The sequence below is a fragment of the Cuculus canorus genome, chromosome 27 (assembly GCF_017976375.1).
Source record: "Cuculus canorus isolate bCucCan1 chromosome 27, bCucCan1.pri, whole genome shotgun sequence".
Classification (NCBI taxonomy): Eukaryota; Metazoa; Chordata; class Aves; order Cuculiformes; family Cuculidae; genus Cuculus; species Cuculus canorus.
In genome coordinates this window covers 4,080,942-4,106,202 of record NC_071427.1, presented here as the reverse complement: position 1 = coordinate 4,106,202, position 25,261 = coordinate 4,080,942, and the positions used below count along the sequence as shown (strand labels likewise).

The following is a 25,261-nucleotide window of genomic DNA, read 5'->3' as shown; positions in this document are numbered from 1 at the left end:
GCCTCATGTTGGGTGTTGGGCAGATGGAACGGCCCTGGCAGTGCTGCAGTGGTGCCTGGAGGCTGCTGGCAGCCTGGTGCCTTTCCACATGTTGGGTTCTTGGAGTACTGGCATAGGGATGCGCTGGTTCTCCTGCCCTCTCACAGGAGAGGGAGTTGCCTCGCATCCCTCTGGTGCCTCCACTCCCACTTCGACTTGACCATACCCATTACCAGGGTCTGCTCTGTGGTGCTTGCCATGACTGCTCCTTTCGGGAAGCTTCTGTGTCTTGGCACAGCTTTTCCCCATTCAGGGCTGGCCACTGACGCTGGAGGCTGGACTACTTTAACTACAAATCTTTGCAGACATCATCTGGGACCGTCTGTAGCTCGCTTCAAAGATGTTGGATCTTGCTTCATTTTAAGACTTCTGATCCTCTCGTAAGATGAGCCTCCATCTGCTTCCTAAACTTCTCAAATGTATTGGGTTTTGGATTCAGCTGTGTAAGGTCACCGGTTGCTTTTTGGTCTGGATTCTTGCACTGGGAGCCAGTCGATGGACATCGGGGTATTTGCGATTATTTTTAGCTTTCAGTTGGCAGCGATCTGTTCTTGGAGCTGCATAGTGTCAAGGGCTTCTCTTTTTTTTTGTGCTCTCAAGAAGCTTTCATCTCTCATCTGGATGCAGCTGTATTTCTCTTCTGCTAGCAAAGCGCAGGACACGGGGAAACCAGCTTCAAGTAATCATAGAATCATAGAATCCTTGAATGGATTGGGTCAGAAGGGATCTCAAAGCCCATCCAGTTCCACTCCCTGCCATGGGCAGGGACACTTCCCACTGGATCAGGGGCTCCAAGCCCCATCCAACCTGGCCTTGAACACCCTCAGGGATGGGGCAGCCACCACTGCTCTGGGCAACCTGGGCCAGGGCCTCCCCACCATCACAGAAAAACATTTCTCCCTAAGATCTCAGTCTCCCTTCTTTGAGCTGAAAATGGTTCCCTCTTGTCCTATCCCTGCCCTCCCTGATCAAGAGCCCCTCCCCAGCTTTCCTGGGTCCCCTTTCAGTGCTGGAGGCCACTATGAGGTCTCCATGGAATATTCTCTTCTCCAGGCTGAACAACCCCAACTCTCTCAGCCTGGCCTCATATGGGAAGTGCTCCAGCCCTTGGATCATCTCTATGGCCTCCTCTGGACTTGCTCTGGCAGATCAGTGTTCTTCCTGTGCTGAGGACTCCAGAGCTGATTGCAGAGTTCCAGGTGAGGTCTCGTCAGAGCAGAGCAGAGGGGCAGAATCCCCTCTCTTGCTCTGCTGCTCACAAGCATCCTGGAGGCTTTCAGAGATCAGGGCTTGGTGTAGTGTGCTAACAGCATCAAATCCACCCAGGAGTGCTGGCTGGGCCCAGATACTTGGACTCTGTTCCGAGAAGTGGCATGGACCTTCTCCCTGACCTTCACTGATCACTTCCCTGCTCCAAGACGCTATTTTTTCCTCTTCTTCCTCTCTTTTGTCTTACCCCGTTTAACTGTAACCTCTTTTGGGCAGGAACACCATGTGTGTAAAGGCCCTAGAACAATGTGCCCCAGATGGTGCTGTACAAGTCCTTTCTTAGCAGCCACGAGCGTTCTCTACACAGGAAAGAAATCTTTAAAAATACTACTTTTCCCTGTTTTATACTTGCAAACGTGGCCAGGAACTTCCCGACCTGGGATATGTCAGTCCCAGTCCCAGGTCTCAGAGCCAAGGGCCAGCACTAGAACCACAGCTTGTCTTCTTAAAAAAATCCCCCAACAACCAACCCCCCACCTCCTAATTCCCTTTTTTTTTCACCCTCACAGCTGCAGTGAGAAGCTCGTAAATGGGAGTGGGGCAGACCTGATGTGCTTAAAGCCAGATGGCAAATAATAAGATCCCAATAATTCAACCAAACCAACCCAAACTCCTCCGTCGTGTGAGTGCTGGAGTCGGGGTTTCCCCCGTTATGATACTTTCAGCCTGTGGTTCTGTTTTGGGGAGTCGCTTGCACTTGCCTTCAATTTGTTTCACTTTCAGGTTCTTGGCTGAAGCCCTTGCATTGCAAACACTGCAGGGCAGCGCTGATTTGTTTTAAGACCGCAGCTCACTTTGGAAATTCTCCTACCAACCTTCGGGCCAATTCCTTTTTTTTTTTAATCTTATTCCTCCTATCCTCTTCCCCTCAAACACAGAAAGAAGTTGTCTGTGTCTCATCTTGCATCGGATTTGATACCAGGCCAACAAATACATAGAATCACAGAATGGTTTTGGTTGGAAGGGACCTTCAAGCCCATCTAGTTCTAGCCCCCTGCCATGGGCAGGGACACTTTCTACTGGATCAGGTTTCTCAAAACCCCATCCAACCTGGCCTTGAACCCCTCCAGGGATGGGGCAGCCACAACTCCTCTGGACAGCCTGGGCCAGGGCGTCACCCTCATGGGAAAGAATTTCTTCCTAATGTCTAACCTCAGTCTTCCCCCTTCCAATTTAAAGCCATTCCCCCTTGTCCTATGCCTCCATCCCTTGTAAAAAGCCCCTCCCCAGCTTTCCTGGAGCCCCTTTCAGGACTGGAAGCTGCTCTAAGGTCTCCCTGGAACCTTCTCTTCTCCAGGCTGAAAAACCCCAACTGTCATTCAGCCTAGAAAATGCTTTTTTGAGGCTTCTTGCGTTGCTGTGACCTTCGGGCTGAGCATTTCTGTTGAAAATGTGCCATCAGTTTTATCTGGGGCGTCTTCCCCATGGTGCTACTGCCCTGGGGTGGGTCTGGGTCACCATTGCCCATCCAGAGGCTGCTGGATTTTAACAAACAGGTCTTACAGGGCTTTTTGCTCTGGAGCGGTGGGAGTCCTGGGATTTTACCAAAGGTTTCTGTTTCTAATTAGGTTGTTCTCAATTTTAAAGGCCAGGGATCTCTTTATGGCACAGAGTGGAAAACCTGACCAGTCTCTGACACCATGCAGAGGTGGGTCCTGCTTAGTACTGATGTATGAAGAGCAATCGCCACTCCTTGGCGCTCTCCAGATGCAAAAATAGCTTCTTTGGCTCCCTGTGGCTCATCCATGGGGGAGGCTGGTGGGCAGAGTTTGGAGGAGCATCACTTGCCCTGCCCTGACTCATACAGACGTGGTTCAGAGACTTCCTGCTGCTCTGACCGCCTGGCTTTGGGAAAGGGGGAATTGCGGTGAGGAGGTCGTCGCCGTGGCCTCGCTGGTCATTGCCCTGGCCCAGCTGCCTGCAGTTGGGGTTTGGAGCCAGGCTCTTTCTGGAGGGCTGCTCTCAAGGCCAGCGCTCACTTCTCTGCTGGCAGGGCTGGAGAGTTGCGCTGCTGCATGCCTTTGTCCAGGCTGGGGGAAGACAGCAAGGCCTCCCAGTGCTCGCAGGAAAGAGTCGGTATGTTTTCCCTTCTGTTAGGGCTCTGTCTCACTCCATTGTCTGTGTTTGACCCATAACTCTTGAAAAAAAACCAATCTTAAGTGCGGGGCTGGAGCTCCCTCAGCTCTGGCTGTCAGCCACCTGACTGTGCAAACAGTCTGGGCCTGTAGTCCCCTGGGACTGAACATAAAGGTCTGATTCAAACTGAAAATGGGGTATGAAGTGGCGTGGCCTGTACATCACTGGCTGCTTCCCCTTCCCTGAGTCCAGAGAGGGTGGCTCCTGACATGGAAGAGCTGTGCCGTGCCTCTCACCCTGGGAACTGGGAAAAATGTCTCCTCGGCATCCTTGCACGAAGCCGGCGGAGGTGGAAGAAGCGTGAGATGGGCGGGAGGGCATCGCCATGTGCTGAACCCAGGGCGGAAATTATTGGGGGAGCAAAGAATGAGCAGGATATCACGTGTTGGCTGTGTGTGCTAGGGGCTGGGGGAGAACAAAGCCCAGGGAAGCCCTGCTTTGCTGCCGCTCCCACCCCACTTCCTGCTGGCACGGGACAGAGACCGCTGGCTGCCGGGGGAAGGGACTATTGGAGCAGGAGCCTGCCTGCCTTTGGGGAAGCTGGAAGGCTCTGTATGCCTCAGTTTCCCTCAGTTGAGATGTGTTGGATGCAGCAGGATGGTCCCCAGGTGTTGACCTTGGAAGGATCTTCAGCTCCAGGGATGCTCAGGAGATGCTAGCCTGGAGGACAGAGCCTGTAAGGGAAGAAGGAGGCTCCCATCCCACCTGAAAGCCTTGTTCCTCAGGCTGGGACCAGGCATGTCCTACAGACAGGCATTGTGCACCCACAACAGCCCAAGGAGCTGGGCCAGCACCCTGGAGCTCTGGTCCCTCCTGGAGAGCTGAGGCATTGTGCCAGGGTGCTGTGGACAGGGTGGCAGCATCGGGTGGGACTGGGAGCAGGGCAGCCTCAGGGAGCAGCTCAGACCCTTACATGGCCCATCCTTCCCATGCCGAGCTCCGGCTTGAGTGTCTCTTTTCCTTTGTTGCTCTCAGACTGCCCCCTGTTTACCCCCATGCACCCTTTAGCACAAGAAGCCTTTTTTTTTTTTTTTTAATAGCTATTGGGAGCCAATAAAAAATTTTTACGGGCTTTGGCCAAGCGTCAGGACTTGCAGTGCGCTCATTTCCTGGAGCCTGAGCACTGCAGGGGCGTGGGTTTGCTTGTTTAACCCGCAGGTGATGAGGCCGCAGCAGCGGGGCTCTCGGTGGGCGTCAGAGGAGCCTGGAGAGGAGCGGAGAACAGGGGTGAGAGGGGGAGCAGAGCTGGGGAATAGGCAAGGAGTTGGCACAGAGCTGCCTTCCCAGCTCCGCTTGCTCCAAATGCAGCGAGGGCTGAGCTAGAAGGAAAACCAGAGGTGGGGAATGCTGGGGGGGAAGTAGAGCGTGCATGTGCATGCCGGTTGGTCTGTCTGTCTGTCTCGAGTGGCCTCCCGGAGTGCACCCTCGGTGCTTTCCATGCATAGCTCCTGGCTGTCCTGCTCCTGGGTGTCCCTGTAAGGAGAGACTGAGCCTCACCTTCCCCCAGTCAGCTCCGGTGGAGACCTGGATGGCTGGAGAGCATGGCTTACTCTTGGCAGTCTGGTTCCCAGCGCACAGAGCTCATCCCAGCCCTCTGGAAGGGACCCAGGGGCTGATTTATCCTTGCTGTTGGGTGGTGCCCATGTGGACACAGCCAACTGCACAGTGGTGGGCTTGTGTGGAGCCAAAGTCATGGAATCCTAGAGTGGTTTGAGTTGGAAGAGACCTGCAAAGGTCACCTGGTCAAACCCTCTGGAATGGGCAGGGATGTCCGAGGGCTGAGGGGAATGCCAGGTTACCCCGTCAGTAGCACGGGGCCTCCCCACACCTGTACTGGGAGCTGCACACGTGAGGTGGGCAAACAGAGCAGCTGTCGTGGCCATCAGCTACTATCAACAAGTGTCACCACAGCTTTCACCCAGGCTGTGGCTAGCAGCCCTGGTGGCCACCATGTCTTACTCCAAGCTTTGCAATTAAATTGTTTGTTGGTGAGAGCAGAGGAAGCGGCAGCAATCAGGAGCTTGGCAATCAGAAGCTCTCATGGAGGAGAGCGCAGTACAAGTCAGTCCTGTGTTCCTTCTTGCCTGTGTCTGTTCTCCCCTGGCCCAGCAGGCCTGGGCGGGTGTTGTGGAAGCTCCAAGCGTGATCATGCCCCACACACGCACAGCTCCTTGCAGGCTTCATCTTCTGCGCATCCCACAACAGGATCGCTAGTGTAAAGGTCCTGACCCAGCAGCAGCAGAGGTTGACGCTGGAGGGAAGCGCTCTAACTCAGGTGGCCAGAGCCTCTAGGCCCGCAGGGATCCTCCCTGGCTGCTGGGGGGGATATCCTCTTTTTGCTTTGTAGGAAATAGCATTCCTGGCACAGTGGCAACCCATGACACACGGTTTCCATGTGTCTGTCTCTCCTGTGGACTCGCAGGTCTGAGCAGCACCAGCCTGGCTCAGAACTCCTTGGCCAGTGCCTGAAAGGTCTCCCTGCAGCCTGCAGTTACATTGTTCTCCTGAAGTGACTTTGCTGGCTCCAGCCTGGAGCCACTCATTGAGTGTTTCACCTCTTGCCATGGCCAGACTTTATCTATTCATTTGTGCTAGTGTCTTAGACGTGGGGCACCCTGTGCCGGTCCTGGTCAGAGGTCGTGGAAATGGTTTGGGCTGGAAAAGGGACCTTAAAGCCCATCCAATTCTACCCCTGCCATGGGCAGGGACACCTCCCACCGGATCAGATTTCTCAAAGCCCTATCCAACCTGGCCTTGAACACCTCCAGAGATGGGGCAGCCACTACTTCTCTGGGCAACCAGATCCCCCAGCTTCTCTCACCTCTTGGTTACTGGGAGTTACCTGTAACGCAGGGAAGTTGTTGGAAGGGCTCTGTGGAGCTGGGGGCAGGAGCCTGGAGCCCTATTGTCCTCTGCTTCCCCGTTGCCTCGTATTAATTTTCTCCCTCTCCTTTCTGCAGCTGGGAGACATTGGAGCCGTGCTGGGAGGACCCTCTCCGCAGGATGTTCCCTCCACCAAAGAGCTCCCTGTAACAGGCGATGATGACAATCCTGGCAGGACCTTGGAAAGCACTAACGTTTCAGTAGCCCAGCACCCGTGGGTGGCCGCTTATCCCTCCTTCTCCACACCCCGCCCTCCCGCCGCTCATCGTGATGCTGTATTAACCAAGAAGAGCCCTGCTTCTTTTGTCCTCACCCCTCCATTTTCGGCAGCTCTGGGATTTGTATGGCAGCAGCGTAACCGTGGAGAGGCCGGGGTATCACAAACTTATGGATTTTGATAAGAGAGGAGGGAAAGGAGAGCTGGAGGAAGGTAAAAGGATGTCCAAGACAGGTGGAGGAAGGAGCAGTCATGGAAGCCGGAGTGCTGGAACCAACTCGGGTGTCTTAATGGTGGGTCCCAACTTCCGTGTCGGCAAGAAGATCGGATGCGGCAATTTTGGAGAGCTCCGTCTAGGTGAGAAGGGCTCTTTCTGTACTTGCTATAATCCCTCCTTGTGCAGGGATTGCCCCAGCACCCGCCTCCTGCAGCATGAGGAGCTGGCAGGTGCCTGCGGCCATCAGTGCTGAGGGTGTTGGCTGGGCCGTATGGTGCCGAAGTGTTGCACAGTGCTGGTAGCCCTCACTTCATCTACAGAGTTTCCTTTTCCTCAGCCCCTTCACGCTGTGCTTCCCATCGCAACCTAAAGGACTGGTTGCAGGGGTGTTTCCCATCTCCACCCCATACCTATTGCTTTTTTGGTTTGTTGGGGAGAGCAGGGTTCAGTCCTGGCTGTTGGAAACAGAGCTGCGTGTCCCCTCCAGGAGCACTTGGTGAGGAATGTTTTGCATGACTTCGCTGTGTGCTCACCAGATCTCACTCTGCTTGTGCATAGGGAATGGAGAGCAGCGCCTGTGGGGTGTTTGCTCTGCTGGGGCGAGCATCTAGGGAAGAGTCTCTGTTTGATCCTGGGTAAGATCCTTGCTTTTCAGAGAGCTCCTAAAAATTTATGCAGGGAAGAGAAAAAGGACTGAATAAAACTCAAAAATGTTCCATGGTCATTCTCCAGTTTGAACCAAGTTTATTGGGAAGTGGTTCAAGCAAGCTAGTTCAGAGAGTGGGTGGATTGCTCCCCTCCCAAGGACACTGCATGCACCAGGATGCTTTCAGCAAGCTGTTACTCTTCAGTTGGCATCAGGTGTCTGGGAGAGGCCTGGCAGTGCCAGGCACCGCTGTGCCAGCCGCACAGTCTGGGTGACTCCAGGAATGCGCCTTGGCTGTGTTGATGGAGTCTCTGCCAGGCGGAGCATTGGCCTTGGCTGTGAGTGCTTTGGGAAAGGGCTTGTGCCCTCAGAGAGGGAAGAGAGCCTGTCCCCAGAGCAGGCTGGGAGCCCGTCACAGCCTTAGGCCTCATTGCTCTGGGATATTTTAAGCAGTGCCTTTTCAAACCAAGCCCTGAGCTAAACCTGCAGTAAACGTGGTCGTCCCAGCAGGCTGTTTGTGTGCGGAAGGAGCCAGAGGTGGGAGGCTGTTGGGAAGCACCACCAGCAGCCCCAGCTCAGGCACCCGCACACGGGGTGGGGTGAGTTTACCCACCTCACGGTGCTGCTGCTGTCTGTGGAGAGTTAATGTTAGCTCTCTGCAGTGTGACAGACTGGTTGGTGCCAGGCTAAATTGTCCTAGTCCCAAACTCCCCGATGGGATCACGGCTTAATTGCAGAGCTTGGGAAAATGCTGTGTTTAAAATCCAGCCATGTGGTTCCCGTGCCCAGTAGCAGAGGGTCTGTCTCTCCCAGTGTCATGAAGAGCTCTGAGCTTTCCTTGAAAGCCAGGTATTGTGAAAGGAGAGATTGGATGAGGCCTTGAGCAGCCTGGTCTAGTGGGAGGTGTCCCTGCCCATGGCAGGGGTGTGGAACTGGAAGGGCTTTGAAGTGTCTTCCAACCCAAACCATTCTATGCTTTTGGGATTTTGCACTGTCCGCTCAATCCGGACACCGCCAGCAATGCTGCACCTCCTGCTGCCGGTCCCTCTCTGCAGAGCTGCTCTGGCTGGGGTGTTCTGAGCTGCGCAGGCTCTACTTGTGTCCTTCCACCTCCTTTCCCTTGTTCACCAGCAAACATCCCACAGTGGGTACCTGTTTCTGGGCGAGCTGTCATCCAGGATCCTGGTACAGGCAGGAGTCTGGAATGTCTTGGGCCGTGGCTGTTGCTTTGTCAGGCGTGCTCAGCACTAAGGGTTGGCATGATGCCCTGCCTTGGTCACTTCTTGCCTTTTGGGGACAGCACTGAAGTGGCCATGGGTCTCACATGGGTCTGAGGAGCATCTGTGAAACTGGGAGTCTGGGTTGCTCGGAGTGGAGTTGCTGCAGGGACCTGTGAGCAGTTTGGCTCAGTTTGCTCATGGCCGAATGGACAAGTGGAGAGATCTTGCTCTGGGGCTCTGCAGCAGTCGATTCTCGCTGCGAGTTTGTCCTTGCCACCAGCAAGAGAAGCTTCTAGGCCCTTTGTGTGATTTTCCTGCCCAGGCATACTCTGCAGTGCCTGGCTGTAACGTGGTAATGACCGGAGCACAGGATCTCCTCACAGCAGTATGTGACTTTTCTCCTAAAATCCCATCTCTTCCTTTAGGTGTGCCTCTGCGCCTCGTCAGGGCTCAGGAATGCTGTCAGGACTTCACACAAAGTAGGGATTCCTCCAACTGCAGATGAATGGCAAAGGACCAGAGGGATCCTGCTGTGAAGTGGTGGCATGTGGGATGCTCCCAGTGCTTGCTGTGGACAATCAGTATTCCCCTGGGAATGGAGTATCAGTCCAGGCAGAGGCCAAAGCGTAGCTCAGTGTTTAAAAGCTTCCAAATCTTCTTCAGACTTTTTCTTTTCATCAAAAAAAGCCAGGAGATCTTGCAAAAACATGTCAGGAGGTGACTCCTCCAGCTCTCAGTGGTGGGGGAGGGAGGGAGGTGAAGTTGTCTTCCTGAGAGAGGTAATGCTTTGCCCAGTTTCACCAGTGTGCCGTGCAGTCCTTCTGGGTCCCAGATGGAGACGAGTGACCTCCTGCGTATGGAGGCAGCCAAAGTCAAAAGTTTAGAAAGAGAAGGTAAAAAGAACTGACATAAAGGATTTGTGAGAAGGCAGAAGTGGAATGATTTGGGCAGGACTTTCTGTCTGCCAGAGCCATGCTTGGATCCTGCTCCTCTGTGTTTCTGCTGGCCTTGGCATCCTGAGCAATCTGGGAAAACTGAGGAGGGGTTCTTGATCAGGGAGTGCAGGGACAGGATGAGGGGGAATTGTTTGGAGCTGAAAGAGGGGAGTTTGAGTTGAGATCTTAGAAATGTTTTTCTGTGAGGGTGGGGAGGCCCTGGCCTAGGTTGCCCAGAGCAGTGGTGGCTGCCCCATCCCTGGAGGTGTTCAAGGCCAGGTTGGATGGGGCTTGGAGCCCCTGATCCAGTGGGAGGTGTCCCTGCCCATGGCAGGGGTATGGTACTGGATGGGCTTTAAGGTCCCTTCCAACCCAAACCATTCTCTCTTTCTGTGTAGTGCAGCCCTTAGCAGCCCCTACTGTCTGCAGCTCCCCGGCCCAGGTCCCTGCCGGGGGGAGGCTGGTGTCAGTGGGGGCGGCCTGTGGCTCTTGCTCCGTGGTAGCGAGCTACAGCCAAGCTGCAGGAACCTGCATCTCACTGCCTCTGCCAGCTGCCTGTACCCCAGGAGTGAAAACAGCACCTACCACTTGCAGTGAGGCTTTGTTGGAGCAGGCCCCTCTTAGTAGCTCCTCAGTGATGCTTTGGGGTGGGCAGAGAGATACGAAAACCCAGACATTAACCATAAAGCTCAAGAATGAGCCCAAAGCACCTGGATGCTGTACAAGCCCCCTTCCCTGCGCTCTGCCTGCTGCTGGGCTGCCTCAGAGCTGCCCTTTGGAGCTAGGAGCTGCTGTTTGTCCTGCTGGGCTGCCTTGGCATGGACAAACAGCCTGGACGGGGGCTGGGATTCCCTGCCAGGAGCGGCTGGCAGAGGTTGGGGCATGGGGAGGGGAGGCCACACTGACCGCCTGCAGCAGGGGCTCCCAGCTGAACCCCTTCCAAGCCTGGTCTGAGGCTGTGCTACTCCAGGGCAGCAAAACCAGGGTTTGGGGAGGAACAGGGACTCAGTAGAGCTTGTGCTTCTCTTCTCCTTGCATTAAACTTCTGCAAATGTGCTTATTGCACCCTTTCTGTGCTCACCCCGTCTCCCCTTGCCTGCTGTGTTCGTGTCTAATGACAGCATGGAAACACAGCAGCCAGTTTCCTTCTAAGTTAAAAGCTGGCAATTAACTTATTTTTACAAAGTAAACCCAGCGTTTTGGAGGGAGGAAGTGTTGTGGGGGGGAGGGTCCTGTGGGGTGTAGGAGCCAGCAGAGGGTCACTACTACAGCTGGGCTAGGGTCATGTCCCAGTGGAACGGTGACGTGCGAGTACTGGGGACATTCCCAAGCTCCCTTGAGCTGTGGCTCTCACCCTTGGCCTGCAACCTCCCAGGCTTTCCTGGGGAGTGACTCCTCAGGGGCAGCAATCAGTCCTTTTGGACAATACGGCTGGGTCAGCACACTGCCTGTGGCACCCTTCCATCTCTGGTTCCGTCAAGACCTCCATCTAGTGTATGTATGGCGAAGGGCTTGGCTGCTTCTAAAAGTGCTGCAGCCCCACCATGCACCAGGGTAGCTCACGGGCGTAGGGAGAGAAGAGCTCATTCACTGCCTAACTGCTCCTCTTGCTAATGGGCTCACCCTGGGTTTTCCTCTTGGTCTTCCAGATCCTCCTCTAGAGGAAGGTCAAACTCTAAAATAGCTTTTCCCCCCACAATGGTATCAAAACCCAATGCCCCAGGGAGCTGTCATTGCTGGGGCTGATGCAGCTCGCAGCGCTAGGGCTGCGGTGCTTGTGGTTCTGGGCTGGTGCTCAGCTGTCTTCTCCTGCACTCCTTGAGCGGAGAAGCCAAATCGCAGGTCCCAGGCACAACTCCTGCTGCAGGCTCCCAGTGTGGTCGGTACAGCACCCCGAGCAAGGGCAGCGGAGAGGCTGGCACAGGGGAAGCCACTTGGATGGGGACGCGGGTGGGAGCACAGCTTCTTGGGCTGCTGTGATGCGCAGGAGCAGGTGCCGGATCCCGCTGCTGCCAAGTCCGCCATTGGGAATGGGATGCGAACACACGGCTAAGAGACAGCCACGTCTGGCTTTTAAACCCTAGACCCCAGCTCTGGCCGGCTCCTCCGATGGGATGCTTTGGCTTGGCTCCGATCAGACATGCCGTGTCTTGCAGGTGCTGGCAGCTGGATTCAGAGGCACCGCCAGCCCTGAGCAGGGCAAAGGCCTCTGCAAATGCAAATATTTGCTTTCTGCCACCTATCCTGCTACTTTTATCTTTTAAAAGCACCTTTTCTCCTCCAAATCCTACAGTGCTGCCTGCTTGGGTCCTACTTACTCATGGTGCTCTGTGGTCTCCACCACATTTTAGGTGTTAGAGTTCCCACCATCAGTGAGTGCTCAGCAGCCCAGGCGACCACTGGAGCTGCTCCAGGAGCTGGAGTGGGGAGTTCTTAGCCACGGGAAGGACCCCACAGCCCCTACTTCCCTGCTGTTCTGCTTTTTCTTTTTTTTTTTCCTTCCTGATAGCGCATTCTGCTCGTCACACCATGTTTTTGTCAAGAGAAGAGGATGGTGGTCATCTGACAGCTGCAATGGTCTCTGCTGCCCCATCTCTTCTGTCCGCTTTGTCCAGGGCCTCTGAACATTACAGGGATGAACCATGGGGCTATCAAATGATTTGGGCTTGTTTCTTAGGCTGGGAGAGGGCTGCCAGCTCCCGGAGTGTTTCTGCAGGTAGCTTTCTGTGCCAGAGAGCCACAGGAGGCATCAGCCTGGTGAGAACAGGACGGGGTGGACCTCTCCAAGCACAGCCCTGCTGGGAAAGCTCCTGTCTCGGTCCCTGCTGTGCAGGGCCGGTTTGGCAGTGCCTCTCTGCCAAGGTGACAGGCATCCTGCCATGTTTTTTCCAACCTGACCTCAGGGAAAATCCAGCTGTGAGTGTTCTGGGTGCATGTTACTGCCCTGAAGGCAGCAGGAGGGGGATGTTTTTTGGTTGAACTGTAGGACCTTGAGGCTGGAACCCATTTTAGCCGGGAGCATGTGGGGACCCGATGCCTGGCTGGGCTCTGCCTGCCCCTGCATCCCAGCTGGCGTGTGAGGCTGGTTTGCTCTCCATTGAGATTGTTTGCAAAACACAGAGGTCCTAGTGCGTGGAAGATAAGCTGCTGGCACGCGCTTCTCCTCCCTGCCGCCTTGTGGCCTTCTCTCCCTGTTAAGGTTCTGCCTTCTCACCCTGTTAATGCATTCAGAGGTGACCGTTCTTGCAGCAAGGATGAGGGGGCTGCCCTGGAGTCAGTCGGGATGTAAGCTGCCCCAGGCAAGTTCTCAATGAACCTTGTGCTCCTTGGAGCCATGCGTAGGTCTGGGGGAAGTTCCTCCTCCTCCTCCCCAGTTTGTGATGGGCCAGAATCCCTGGGTCTGGCATTCACTTGTGCCAACCAGGCATTTCTGCCTTCTTATTCCCTTGCTTCCTAATGGCTGTGAAGGGATTTGGTTTTACAGAGGCTTGGCAGAGGTCCCCTGGGATGGGAGAGGGTCAGCGAAGCAGCAGGATTGAGCCCCTCCTTGGCTGCAGAGCCCTGGGAGGAGCTGCTCCATTAATATCTCCCATTCATCCCTCTTCCCGTAATCCTGCCGCCGACTCTGGCGCTCAGCAGCTGGCTCTGATGTCACCCGGCAAGGATTTATTGCTGCTTCAGGTGGAGAGCAGCAGTCGCAGCAGATGAAATCTTATGCCAGGAGGAGCTTGGTTCCCTGAGCAAATTGCTTGGAGAAAATCCGAGGAGACAGATGCAGCTCCATCAGATACGCACATGCCAGGCAGGCAGGGGCATTGCGTGTCTGCTGGCTCTGCATGTCATGGAAGGGAACCTGCTGCCGTTAACTCCCATCTCCCCGATGTCCTGGAGGGCTCTGGTAGAAAGGGCGCTCAGATATTTCTGCAAACCTCTTTAATCCTTGTCTTTTTGGGGATGGGGTAGGGGTGATCCTGATGCTTTCTAGGTGGAACACCTTCCTTACACCTTCCTGGTTCTCTGGGGTGAACAGAGTGATGTGAAGACACCCTTAGTTCAGCCTTTCTGGTGTTTGAGGGTGGGGAGGCCCTGGCCCAGGTTGCCCAGAGCGGTGGCGGCTGCCCCATCCCTAGAGGGGTTCCAAGCCAGGTTGGATGGGGCTTGGAGCCCCTGATCCAGTGGGAGGTGTCCCTGCCCATGGCAGGGGGTGAAACTGGGTGGGCTTTAAGGTCCCTTCCAACCCAAACCATTTAATGATTTTATGAAAACTCCCATGAAGGCGCTGAGCTCTCTAGGAAGACATTTTGAAGGGTGTGTGGTGTTGGCCTGCCCTTTCAGCTCTCCTGGACAGTCACCTGGCTCTCCCTGCAGCACTGTGGGTCTGCTCCTGGCTTCCCTTGTGCCCGTGGGAGGGCGGGAGCATCCTGAAGGATGCGGTTGAGCTGCACGCATCTGTGCCCCATCCACAGCAGTGACCCCAGGGAAGGGATTTCCACCCACCTGCGGTGTCTTCCAACCACTGCCAGCTGCAATGTCTCAACCTGCCCAGTGCTGCTGGGGGTCCTTCTCCCCTGCCATGCTCTGTGGGGTCCCAGTGTCAACAGAGCAGCATCCCCCAGTTCCAGACAGCCCTCGCAGAGCCAGGCAGCCCCTCTCCCTGCAGGGATGTGCCTGGGGGAAACAACAAGTCCCAGCCTTGCTCCTGCCTTGGCCACCTGCATCCCTGCACTCCTGGGTGGGGATGCTGCCCCCTCCCAGCAGAGTTGGCTGCATCCCATCCCAGAGGAATCCACCTACCCCATCTGGGCTAATTAACAGGCGTGTTGCAACTCATCACAGAGGGTTCCTGCTCCTGCCTGGAGACCTCTTTAGGTGTTGTATGAGCCACCAAACCTGTTTGGGATGTTCTGGAGCCCTCAGGGGACCATGGTGTTTGTGATGTGGGGTTGATGTGAAGACTGGTTTGTAGTCCCTGTTTCAGCAGGGCTAGAGGGAATTTTTTTCACAGCAGCCACTATGGAGCTGTGTTTGGGATTTGTGCTGGAAACTGTGATAATACAGGGATGTTTTAGTTTATTGCTGAGCAGTGCTTACCCAGCAGCAAAGCCTTTTCTGCTCCTCATCCCACCCCACCAGTGACAGGTGCCCAGGAAGCTGGAAGGGAACACAGCCGGGGCAGCCAAATCCAGTGACCAAAAGGAATCCCACCTCATGGGGCACCATGCTGAGCAGATAAAGCTGGGAAAGAAGGAGGAAGGGGGGGACATTTGGAGTGAGGGTGTTTGTCTTCTCAAGTCACCCCTATGTGTGACGGAGCCCGGCTTTCCTGGGGTGGCTGCACACCTGCCTGCCAATAGGAAGCAATGAAGGAATCCCTTGCTTTGCTCTGTGGCTTTTCCTTTTCCTATTAAACTGGCTCTACCTCAACCCACGAGTTTTCTCACACTTCCAATCCTCCCCCATCCCACGAGAGGGGAGAGTGAGCACCTGGGGGTGCTCAGTTGCTGGTGGGGGGGTTACACCACCACAGCTCACTTGATTTCAATTGTGTTTTTTGCATCTCTTCCTGCAGGAAAGAACCTCTACACGAATGAATACGTAGCTATCAAATTGGTGAGTTCTTCGTGGTCAGGGTAGGGATGTTCAGGAGATTGTTCCCCTTCCCCAGGCTGTTGGAGCGGGTTGCGATCAGATCTGGGACGGATGGGTGCCTGCGCAGGGAGCTGTGCCTGCTGCTGGGAATTGAGGGCAGGCAGAGCAGCACAGGGCATTGCAGGTGGGGTGATCTGGGCCTGGGAGGGGCTCTTGATCAGGGACGGCAGGGATAGGACAAGGGGAATGGTTTTCAGCTGAAAGAGGGAAGCTTGAGATAAGATCTTGGGAAGAAATGTTTTGCTGTGAGGGTGGGGAGACTCTGGCCCGGGTTGCCCAGAGCAGTGGTGGCTGCCCCATCCCTGGAGGGGTTCAAGGCCAGGTTGGATGGGGCTTGGAGCCCCTGATCCAGTGGGAGATGTCCCTGCCCATGGCAGGGGGTGGAACTGGATGGGCTTTGAGGCCCTTCCAGCTCAAACCATTCCGTGACTATCCAGGGCCTCGCTGTGGCCTGTGCTGCACTAAGCTGGTGCCAGGCTTCCAGGAGGGAGTAGTCCCACTGATACCTGCTCCCATTAATGCCTCTCCCAGCACCTGAATCTCTCTGGAGTGGGTGGATCCGGCTCCCATGTGGGCTGGTTTTCTCTCTTCATCTCCGTTTTTGTACCAGTTTTTCTCAGCCCCAAATGCTCTCAGTCTAGCTGCTGCCAGCATGGGAAGGAGGTGAAGAGGACACCCAGACCTCTCTAACATCCTGCTCCCTGTAACAACCTTAACCATTCTCCTTCTTTCCTCTAAGGAACCTATAAAATCCCGAGCCCCCCAGCTGCACCTGGAGTATCGGTTCTACAAACAGCTCGGCAATGCAGGTATGGAGCTGGACCAAGCTGCTGCAGGGAGTCGGACACCTGGGTGACAGGGCTGGGAAAGAGAGCCTTCCTATAAATGTGACTCTGCAGATTCACTCCTCAGCATGAGCGATTCTGACCCATCTGCTCAGCTGGGAGAGGCCGATTTTACGCAGAGCCACCTCTAATCTTTGATCTCGTTTTATTTAGTTCTTTCCTCCCACCTCCCCCGCAGCAGTCAGGGATGCAGATGGAGCTGCCTCCTTCGCTCTCCTGCCAAGAGCAGAGCCAAGCTGTCTGGGGTGTGGAGGGAGGGCAGTGTGAAGGCATCCCCCCATCTGCAGCCCCCCATTCTGTTCCCAGCACCGGCATGGCCGTGACAGCGTGGCCGTGTCCTTCTGAGCCCTGTTGCCACCCCTGACAGCCCCTGCTTTGTGTCTTGCAGAAGGAATTCCTCAGGTTTACTACTTTGGCCCCTGCGGGAAGTATAACGCCATGGTGTTAGAGCTGCTAGGACCCAGTCTAGAAGATCTCTTTGATCTGTGCGATCGGACCTTCACGCTCAAGACTGTCCTCATGATCGCGATCCAGCTGGTGAGCGCAGCGCCTCCTTTTCTCCTGCAGCTCTGCACGCTTCACCGTGGCCTCGCTGGCCACAGAGTACCCCAGGGGAGAAGGGTGATGTGTGGGGACAACGGCTGGGCTGTGTGAGGGTCCCAGAGGGAAGGGGATGGGAATGGAGGGGTGAGTCAGTGCCCAGCAGGCTGCAGGAAACTGCCTCCCTCTATGCCTCACCCTGATGTAGGAGGGCTCTCCCTCAGCCCTATGCAGCCCCTTTCTGAGTACAAGCTGAGCATCTTGCCGTGCGTGTCCGAGATGCAGCCAGACTGAGGTTGTATTTCAGGGCTGGGAGAGTTGTTGTGTCCTTCCAATCCAGCTCCTCAAGCTGAGGGGAGCTGGGTTGTGGCTGGGGGTGAAGCAGTCAAAGCAGAGTCAGGCCCGGGGGAGGAGGCTGCAGGCTGGTGAGTCTCTGCCACAGCACTGACATCTCCATCTGCCTCCAGATCACACGGATGGAGTACGTCCACACCAAAAGCCTGATCTACAGAGACGTCAAGCCAGAGAACTTTCTGGTGGGGCGGCCGGGCAGCAAGCGGCAGCACACCATCCACATCATCGATTTTGGCCTGGCCAAAGAGTATATTGATCCCGAGACCAAAAAACACATCCCCTACCGAGAGCACAAGAGCCTGACAGGAACAGCGCGCTACATGAGCATCAACACCCACCTTGGGAAAGGTGTGTGCACTGTGTGGCCAGCCCTGCCTCTCAGCTCAAAGAGAGGGGAAAGGGGACTTCGGGGGTTGAGCTCCAAGGAGCCGGTGGGGGTGAACTGCCCTGCTCTTCAGCCTGAGATGTTGGTGGGGGATTTGGAGTGCTGTCCCTGGGGCTCTAGGAAAGCTGGGAAGGGGCTCTTGATCAGGGACGGCAGGGATAGGACAAGGGGGAACGAGTTTAAGCAGAAAGAGGGAAGATTGACATGAGAACTTGGGAAGAAATGTTTTGCTGTGAGGGGGGGGAGGCCCTGGAACAGGTTGCCCAGAGCAGTGGTGGCTGCCCCATCCCTGGAGGGGTTCAAGGCCAGGCTGGATGGGGCTTGGAGCCCCTGATCCAGTGGGAGATGTCCCTGTCCATGGCAGGGAGTGGAACTGGATGGGCTCTAAGGCACCTTCCAAGTTGAACTGTTCCATGATTCTACGTGGTGAGAATGTGTCCATGTCTGTGTTCTCCATGCAGAACAAAGCCGCAGGGACGACCTGGAAGCATTAGGGCACATGTTTATGTACTTCCTCCGTGGGAGCCTTCCTTGGCAAGGCCTGAAGGTAACTGCCAGCTCCTGCTTCCCGGGCATGGTGGGGCTGGTTCTGCCCTGCCAGGGGCAGCATCAGGGCAGGGAGTGGAGAGCTTTTCCCCCCTGGTGTGTGGGAGAGTGGACACCCCAGCTGTTGCTCTGAGGTCTGCGCCAGGCCCTTGCTGTGCTGAGTGGCTGTAAGCATCCCTCTTTCTGTGTCACCTGGCTTTGTGGGTATCACAGCTGCTCCCCTGGAACCACAGTCCCTGGTTTTTGTCCTATAGACCTGTCCTGGGCGAGGGGATTCCCTGGGAATGAGCTCTCACTGTTACTTGGAAAATGGGGACCAAGAAACCCTTTGTGGTCTAATGGCACGCAGTGCCTTCCCCTCTCCTGGGGATGTGCCTGGCCCTCCTGCTGACCTGCTCCTTATTTCCGCCAGGCTGACACGCTAAAGGAGAGGTATCAGAAGATCGGCGACACCAAAAGAGCCACTCCCGTGGAGGTGCTCTGTGAGAACTTCCCAGGTGAGGGCATGTCCCTGTCCCCAGAGCCTGCTGGCCTGGCACCCTGTCTCCCTGTCCAACTGAGCCCTCTGTCTCCACAGAGGAGATGGCCACGTACTTGCGCTACGTGCGGCGGCTGGATTTCTTCGAGAAGCCGGACTACGACTACCTGCGGAAGCTCTTCACAGACTTGTTCGAGAGGAACGGCTACGTGTTCGACTACGAATACGACTGGGCAGGGAAACCACTCGTGAGTAGCCGAGGGAGTGGGCAGAGGGGGCTGCGTCCTTGGGTGCCCAGGGGACGGTGGGCAGTGTGGTGGGGAGTCAGCGCAGCAGCAGGGAGGGTTATGTCTCTGGAGTAACAAGTGATGGGACAAGAGGAAATGGCCACGAGTTGTGCCAGAGGAGGTTTAGATTGGATCTCAGGACCAATTTTTTGCCAAAAGGGTTCTCAGGCACTGGAAGAGACTGTCCAGGGAGGTGGTTGAGCCTCCATCCCTGGAGGCATTTAAAAGACAGGCAGCCAAGGTGCTCAGAGATGGTTCAGTATTGGACAGGTATGGTTGGACTCAATGATCTCAAAGGTCTTTTCCAACCCAACGATTCTATAACAGAGCAGCTCCTCCAGCCCTCACAGACACCAGCAGGCAGCTCCAAGCTGGGGCTGTTGTGCCTATGCATTAAAGCTGTGACGCAGAAATGTGAGGCTCCTGGAGTTCTTCACTCCAGCAGTCGAGTTGGCACCTTGCTTTCTGCCACAGGAACCCTCCATGGGCTCGCTGCTGCCCCTCACCAAGCGTGGAGCTGCTGGAATAGGGTGGGAGCTGGGATCAGGCCCCAGTTCTGGGGTGGTTTGCCTCTTTGGATCAGGGGGTGACAGGAGGGCTGCTGTGCCACAGCTGATGTTGTTCTGTCCCTTCCCCAGCCCACCCCCATCGGCACGATGCACAGCGAAGTGCAGGTGCAGCCCCCGAACAGAGACAAAGCACAGCCACACACCAAACACCAGGTGAGCGTCAGCGCGGCCCCAGACGGGGCACGGGATTGTGGTTGTGCACAGCTCCAGCTTCTGCTCCACAGGGCCCAGGAGGGTCTCTGGGTGGAGGCAGGCACTGGGGCATTGTATTTTCCGCAGGGCTTCCTCCTTGTCCAGGTCTGTGGCTCATGGGGGGACAAGGACGGTGTCCCTGGGGCCAGGGGAAAGGAGGAAGCAACCGTGGGAGGCTGTGGCATGATGGGGAAGTGCCAGGGCTGCAGCCAGCAGCTGTGGGCACAGCCCAGGCTCAGCCACCTCATGCTAAGGATGGTGATCCTGGTGCCGTGCCCCTGTGGGAGTAATGGTGCTGTTCAGTTCGTGGTGTCTCTTTCATCGATGGGCCACAGGAAAAGGGAGGGGGCTGCCTGGGCCTTGGGGGAATTTGTGGGGCAACGCTTGGCCCCGAGATGGAGACAGGAGCTGACTTTGCCGTGGGAGTTGGTGGAGTGTGCGGGGCTGAGCTGGGACTGAGCAGGCAGACGGTCAGAGCTCCCTGCCTGGGTGGCTGTGGAAGAGGACCTGGGCTGCCTGGCCCTTCTCTGGTGCCATGGCCCATCCTACCCTGGTGCAGGAAACAGCTTTGGGGCTGCTGCCATGAAAAGCGAGCCTCGGGCTTTTCCCCAGCAGTCCTATATGTATTATCCTCCTCTGGTCTTAGAGCTCCACAGGGAGCAGAGCACCTGCAAACGGGCTGGAGCTGAGGGTGCAGCACCCTGTCCTCCCTCACGTGCACCTTGGCTCCGTGGTGCCCCTTTCTGCTCCCGGCCGAGCACGGGGAGCCTGGGACAGCCCTGGCTCTCGCTGGCTGGTGCCTGGGCAGCGCTTCCTTAGGGAGAGGGTGATGTCTTCAAAGCCCCTCTGCCTTGTTCCTGGGAACCTGCTCCCAGTAAGATCTGCTCTCCACCTCCAGCAGCTGAGAAATCCTGTGTTCAACGTCTCTTCTCGAAAGCAGTGGGAAAAACAAAGCAAAAAACTCCCACAACGTGGGAGCGCTTTCTAACCTGGGGATGCAGAGGCCCCCAGCAGCTGTGGGGCCGTGCTGTTCTCGCTGTGGTAAGGGTTGGGTAGTGGGTACCTTCCGCTGTGGCACAGCCAAGGAGCCTGGTACCCTTGAGGAACAAAACAGACACCTGCGTCGTCCTTGGACTGTTGCGCTTGCAGGAGAGCGGCCACCAGCGTCCCCTCGGCCTGGCTACACCTCCCTGCTGTCCCAGCACGCTCTGAAGCGTGGCTGCCAGCCCTGAGTGGGGCTGGCCGTGCTCTGCAGGGCAGCGTGGCCTCACCAGCCCGGAGAGGACATACCCAGTGCAGGGAAGAACCAGCTTCACGGCTGGGGTTGCGTGTGTGCGTGTACCTGGTGGGAAGGGGCCAACCCATGGTGTTGCAGCAGGACTCGTGCCAGGGAACTGCGGGGATGGTGCTGCACGAGTGCCCTCCGCGATCACAAACTCGACCTGCTCCGGTCATTGTTTTTGCTTTTGCATGTCTTATTTTCTCGACTCCCTTTGCCACTCTTCTCCCTGCCCCCTTCCCTCCACTTCTCCCTTCTCTTCCCCATTCTTCCTCTTTTCTTTTCTTTTGTTTCTTTCCATCCTGTTCCTCCTGCCTGTCGCGAGCAGCCGCCCGAGGGGACGGAGGTGTGGGATCCTCAGGCCGGTGGGCAGCCTGCCGAGGAGCCTTTGGGAGCTCACCTGGCAGCCGGCAGGCTCGGGGGGTCCGTCCAGGTACTTGCAACCACGCGCCGAGGGCAGGGGCGGGCGCGGGAGGGAGCAGAGCCAACCTGAGCCACACGACCTGCCCACGTGGCCTGCTGCAGGCCGACATCTGCGTGTCAGTCTGCTGGCTGTGCCCGGGGATCAGCCCCACTCCTTCGCCCCAGGGCGGCATCGGGGCCGCGCTTGCCCAGGGTTTTGCCTTGGCTGCAAGACCTGGCCGTAGGGGCTGTGCTTCCCAGTCCCCATGACGTGAGATGCTCACGGCTCGCAGATGAGGCTGGTGCTGCTTCCCCAGGGGCTGCCGGGCTACCTTGGCGCTGCTAGTGGGAGTCAAGAGGTGGTTAGAAATGATCGGAGCACTGGCTTTGTGCCGCACAGCGGTACAAGCAGCCATGTGGGCATCGGCTTTGCCCCCAGTGCTGCATGTCCCAGCAGTGCCGGACAATGCGGCCTTATCTCACACAGGACCTTCCCTGTGCCTCCTTGACCAGAGCGACAGCTCTGAGCCCTGCTTCTCCTCCCTTCCCCTGGGCAGCCCTTGGCCTTGTCTCCCTGCCTTGGTCCTGCACTTGCGCCGTCACCCTCTCAGCCTCCCACCCTCTGCCGTTCGGCCCCTCTTGGGTTGGGGGGTTTAGCCCGCAGGGATGCAAGGGCATCCGTGATGGGCCCCCCCGGCTGGTCCTGCGCTGCTTCTTCCATCTCTGCTTCCATCCCCATTGCTTCTGCTCATTCCTGCTGCTCTGCAGTGAATCTCTGCTGGGGCTCAGTCCCAGGCTTTGGTCCCAGGTGCTGCCGTGGGGCCAGGCAGACCCTGGGGCTGGCTTGCGCTCTGCCCCACTGTTCCCGTACCGCGTCCCCTCCTTGCTTTTGCTCTGCAAATCCTGCCCCGTCCTCCGCCTGCGCCCGGCACTGCGGGGGTGTTGGTGACTCTTCCGGGCTCATTCCAGGGGGCTGTGGCTTGGCGTAGCCCTGGGCACTGTGGCTGTCGGATGGCAGCTCCTCCACGAGGCTGGGTAGGACGAGCAGCTTGGCGATCCTTTGGCCTGCGCAGCCCCAGGGAGCTCCTGGCTTTGCCTGGGGGCAGCGGGTGCAGGAGGGGGATTTCAGGCAAATCCCGGTTGCCAGTGCCAACCCCATCCTTGCTTTGGTTACTTGGATCACCCCGCACCGCGCATGGCGCCGCTGCCCCAGCGAGCGGGCAGGAGCGTAGGGGCACCACGAGGCCGCAGGTTGGGCACAGGGCTGAGTGCCGCAGGACCCAGTGGTGCTGGCAAGCAAGAACTGGGTCTGGTTGCTTGGTCATGGCAAGGTCACCTCGGAGCAACAGCTTCGCGGGGCCGTGCCTCCCGTTGGAGCTGGCTGCCAGCAAGCCCCACTTCTGGTGGGATGTGCAGGTGTTCCCAGGAGTGGGGATCCTCCTGGGAATGCCGAGGGGGCCAGACCCCTCTGTGCGATGGGGCTGCTCAGCACCAAGGCCGAGCTGTGCTGTCAAGGCGAGGGCACCATCCTGTATGGGGAGCTCGGTGCTCCTGCCTCACACAGGGCAAGGGGGGCTGTGCCACCTCCTGGGGCTGCACCTCTCCAGGAGCAGCTCCTGTGGGATGGGGACGAGGCCAAGGAGTGTCCCGTGCCCCGCACTGACGCTTGTGTCTCCCCAGGTGATGAGCTCCACCAACGGCGAGCTGAACACGGACGACCCGACCGCAGGACATTCGAACGCCCCCATCACCGCCCCCACCGAGGTGGAGGTGACAGACGATACAAAGTAAGGATGCGACCTCGCTGCCTCCCTCACGCCGGGCCGGGATACGTACAGGGTTCAGCAGCTGCCTTGTGGCCAGTCCCCTGTCACCCTGCACAGGCTGTCCCTGCAGGGCCACCCCATTCCCACCTCGCCCTGCCTGCCCCAAAGCCGGCGCAGAGGGGTAGCCACAGATTGGGACTGTTCCTTCTCCTGGAGTCTGGCCTCAGCTCCAGCCTCCGGAACTGCATGCCAGGGCCAGTGTCACTTGTCCTGCTTGGTGTCACTTGCACCATTGTGCTCCTGGTCCAATGAGGGACCTTCCTAGAGCAGCTCTGCCCGCTTAGGACTCACCAAGACACTGAGGGGTTTCCGTATCCCCCTCGGTTCTGCCCCGATTCCATCTGCATCCCGGCCCGGGTGCTGATGAGGTGTCCCTTTCATCTCCAGGTGCTGCTGTTTCTTCAAGAGAAGGAAGAGGAAAACCACCAAGCGTCGCAAGTGAGCTGCCGGGCCGGGTGGAGCGGCGTGCGCGATGGCTCCTCTCCCTCCGGCCGTGGCTGGATCTTGACCTGCGGAGCCGGCGGCAGCCCCCTCGGATGGGCCGGGGCCGGGGGGGGGAGGCCGAGCCGGACAGCCTCTCCCAGCGCCCCACGCGCGCAGGCGGGGAGCAGGGCCTCCCCAAACTGCTTGTCCTTCCCTCCGCCACTTGCCCAGCGCGTGGCCGTGACTCAAACCAAGCCCAACTTCGCCGAAGTTCCTGCGTCTGTCAAAAAGAGCAAAAAAAAAAAAAAAAAACCATAAAAAAGAAAAAAAAACAAACGGAACCCAATCCGCAGCGTCACTTGCTTGTGAGTCTAACCAGTCCGAAACTGGGGGATCAACTCTACAGACTCTGACCCATCGCTGTCAGAAGAAGCAGAAGACAATTGGGAGAGCAGTGGGCTGAGGAGGAATCTTATTTTTTTTTTTCTGTTGCTTCTTTGTCTCTTAAGTTAATTTAAAGTGAGTCTCGGTGCAGTACTGAGTCCTCAGTCTTTGCCCGTCAGCCTCAGTGTGACCGAATTCTGCTCTTCCTTTCAGCCCCATCGGGTCCCCCCCGTCGTTAACGGCTCTGATGGGGAGCGGTGCAGCCTCCGGACGTGCTGGTGTGAGGGGAGGAGATGCGTTTCCAGAGTTCGTATGTTCCCATGCATTTTCAGTAGCGACACAGGCGCTGGTTGGTCTCACCAGGAACAGGTTGAGGACTCCCAGGGCAGGGGGACGCGGGGACAGGGGCACCAGGATGCGCCGGGGGACCCATGGAGGGAGGCAGCGCAGCCTCCTCCAGCACCGCGCTGGCCTAGGGCTGGATGTTTCCACCTCAGCTTTAGGGATCGGCAGGGCCAGCGTTTGTTTGGCCCCTCTGGATTTACGGATCGCGAGCTTTGTGTCCGAGCCCCTGGGCCGGGAGGCACACGGGGAGTGCGGTTGGACAGTGTTGGGGTGGAGCGGAGCTGAGGCCGTGGCCTCGTCCCATGGCATCGTCTTGTGGCTTCTTCCTGTGGCTTTTTCCCACCTGTGCTGGGGCCGGGCCTGATCCTGGGGCGGGAAATGGGGGGTTTTTTTTGTAGCTTAATCACAACCACAGAGACACAGACACAGACACAGCGCCCTACAGCCCCCGTTCTCCCCTGGGCACCACAGCTTTCCCACATCACTTTACCCCCTGCGCTGCTGTGTGTACGGATCACAACACATTGGGGGGAGGGGGCGGGCATCACACTTTTATCTTTACCAAAATCCTGTTGTTCAGCCCCGAAACGGCGGGGACTGAGGCTTTGGAAGAGGGTGGGACCGTCTGTGGCTGCTTTGAACCATTGCTCTGAACTGCCCAGCTCTGGGGGGCGCAGGGAGCTCATCCCTCTCTGCACCCCTGGGCCGTGGCTGCGCCCGGGGCACCGCACCCCCTGCCCTCCTTCATCCTAAACTCGGGACTGAGCCCGGCTTTGGCTTCTCCTGGGGCTCAGCGAGGCAGGAGGGGCCGGGGCAGCCCCAGCCGTGCCCCCCGTGCGCTCTTTGCCCCTTGGTTCCCCAAGGAGGCAACAGCAAAATGTTAAAAATCGCCTTAAATTCCCCCTGGAAGCGGCTCTCAAGTGCAGCCCAGACCGAGGTCACGGAGCCGCGGTGGGAAGGGCTGTGGGCACAGGCTCCATCCGCCCCAGACACCCCTTCCAGCAAGGAGGCCAAACCCTGCGCTTGTACGTGAGGGCGTTTGTTCCATTGCAAGTTCAGTTACTGCTTTAAACAACGTGTACAGAACCAGCATTTCCATTGCTCCGACGCTTCCTGGAAGCCATAGGATTTAGGGGCTATGTTTTTTTTGTTTTTTTTTTTTTTTTTAGTAAAACCAATTTAAAAAAAATAAAAT

General features: G+C 57.1%; 1 protein-coding gene across 3 annotated transcripts in view; it reads left to right on the top strand.

Annotated features, from left to right (window-relative positions):
- The window catches only part of CSNK1G2 (casein kinase 1 gamma 2), a 45,192-nt gene extending 19,995 nt beyond the window's left edge, over nt 1–25,197 (top strand). For 2 of the 3 annotated variants that reach the window (XM_054050005.1, XM_054050006.1), the window contains 11 exons: nt 6,405–6,901; nt 15,132–15,172; nt 15,951–16,020; nt 16,445–16,593; nt 17,064–17,298; nt 17,797–17,882; nt 18,294–18,378; nt 18,459–18,607; nt 19,285–19,368; nt 22,769–22,875; nt 23,302–25,197. In XM_054050005.1, the coding sequence (XP_053905980.1) occupies nt 6,715–6,901; nt 15,132–15,172; nt 15,951–16,020; nt 16,445–16,593; nt 17,064–17,298; nt 17,797–17,882; nt 18,294–18,378; nt 18,459–18,607; nt 19,285–19,368; nt 22,769–22,875; nt 23,302–23,356 (1,248 nt within the window). In that variant the 5' untranslated portion in view covers nt 6,405–6,714 and the 3' untranslated portion in view covers nt 23,357–25,197. Of the gene's footprint in view, nt 1–6,404; nt 6,902–15,131; nt 15,173–15,950; nt 16,021–16,444; nt 16,594–17,063; nt 17,299–17,796; nt 17,883–18,293; nt 18,379–18,458; nt 18,608–19,284; nt 19,369–21,014; nt 21,120–22,768; nt 22,876–23,301 lie in introns of all 3 variants that reach the window. The other variant, XM_054050007.1, reaches the window with a different exon arrangement.
- The last annotated feature ends 64 nt before the right edge of the window (nt 25,198–25,261 follow it).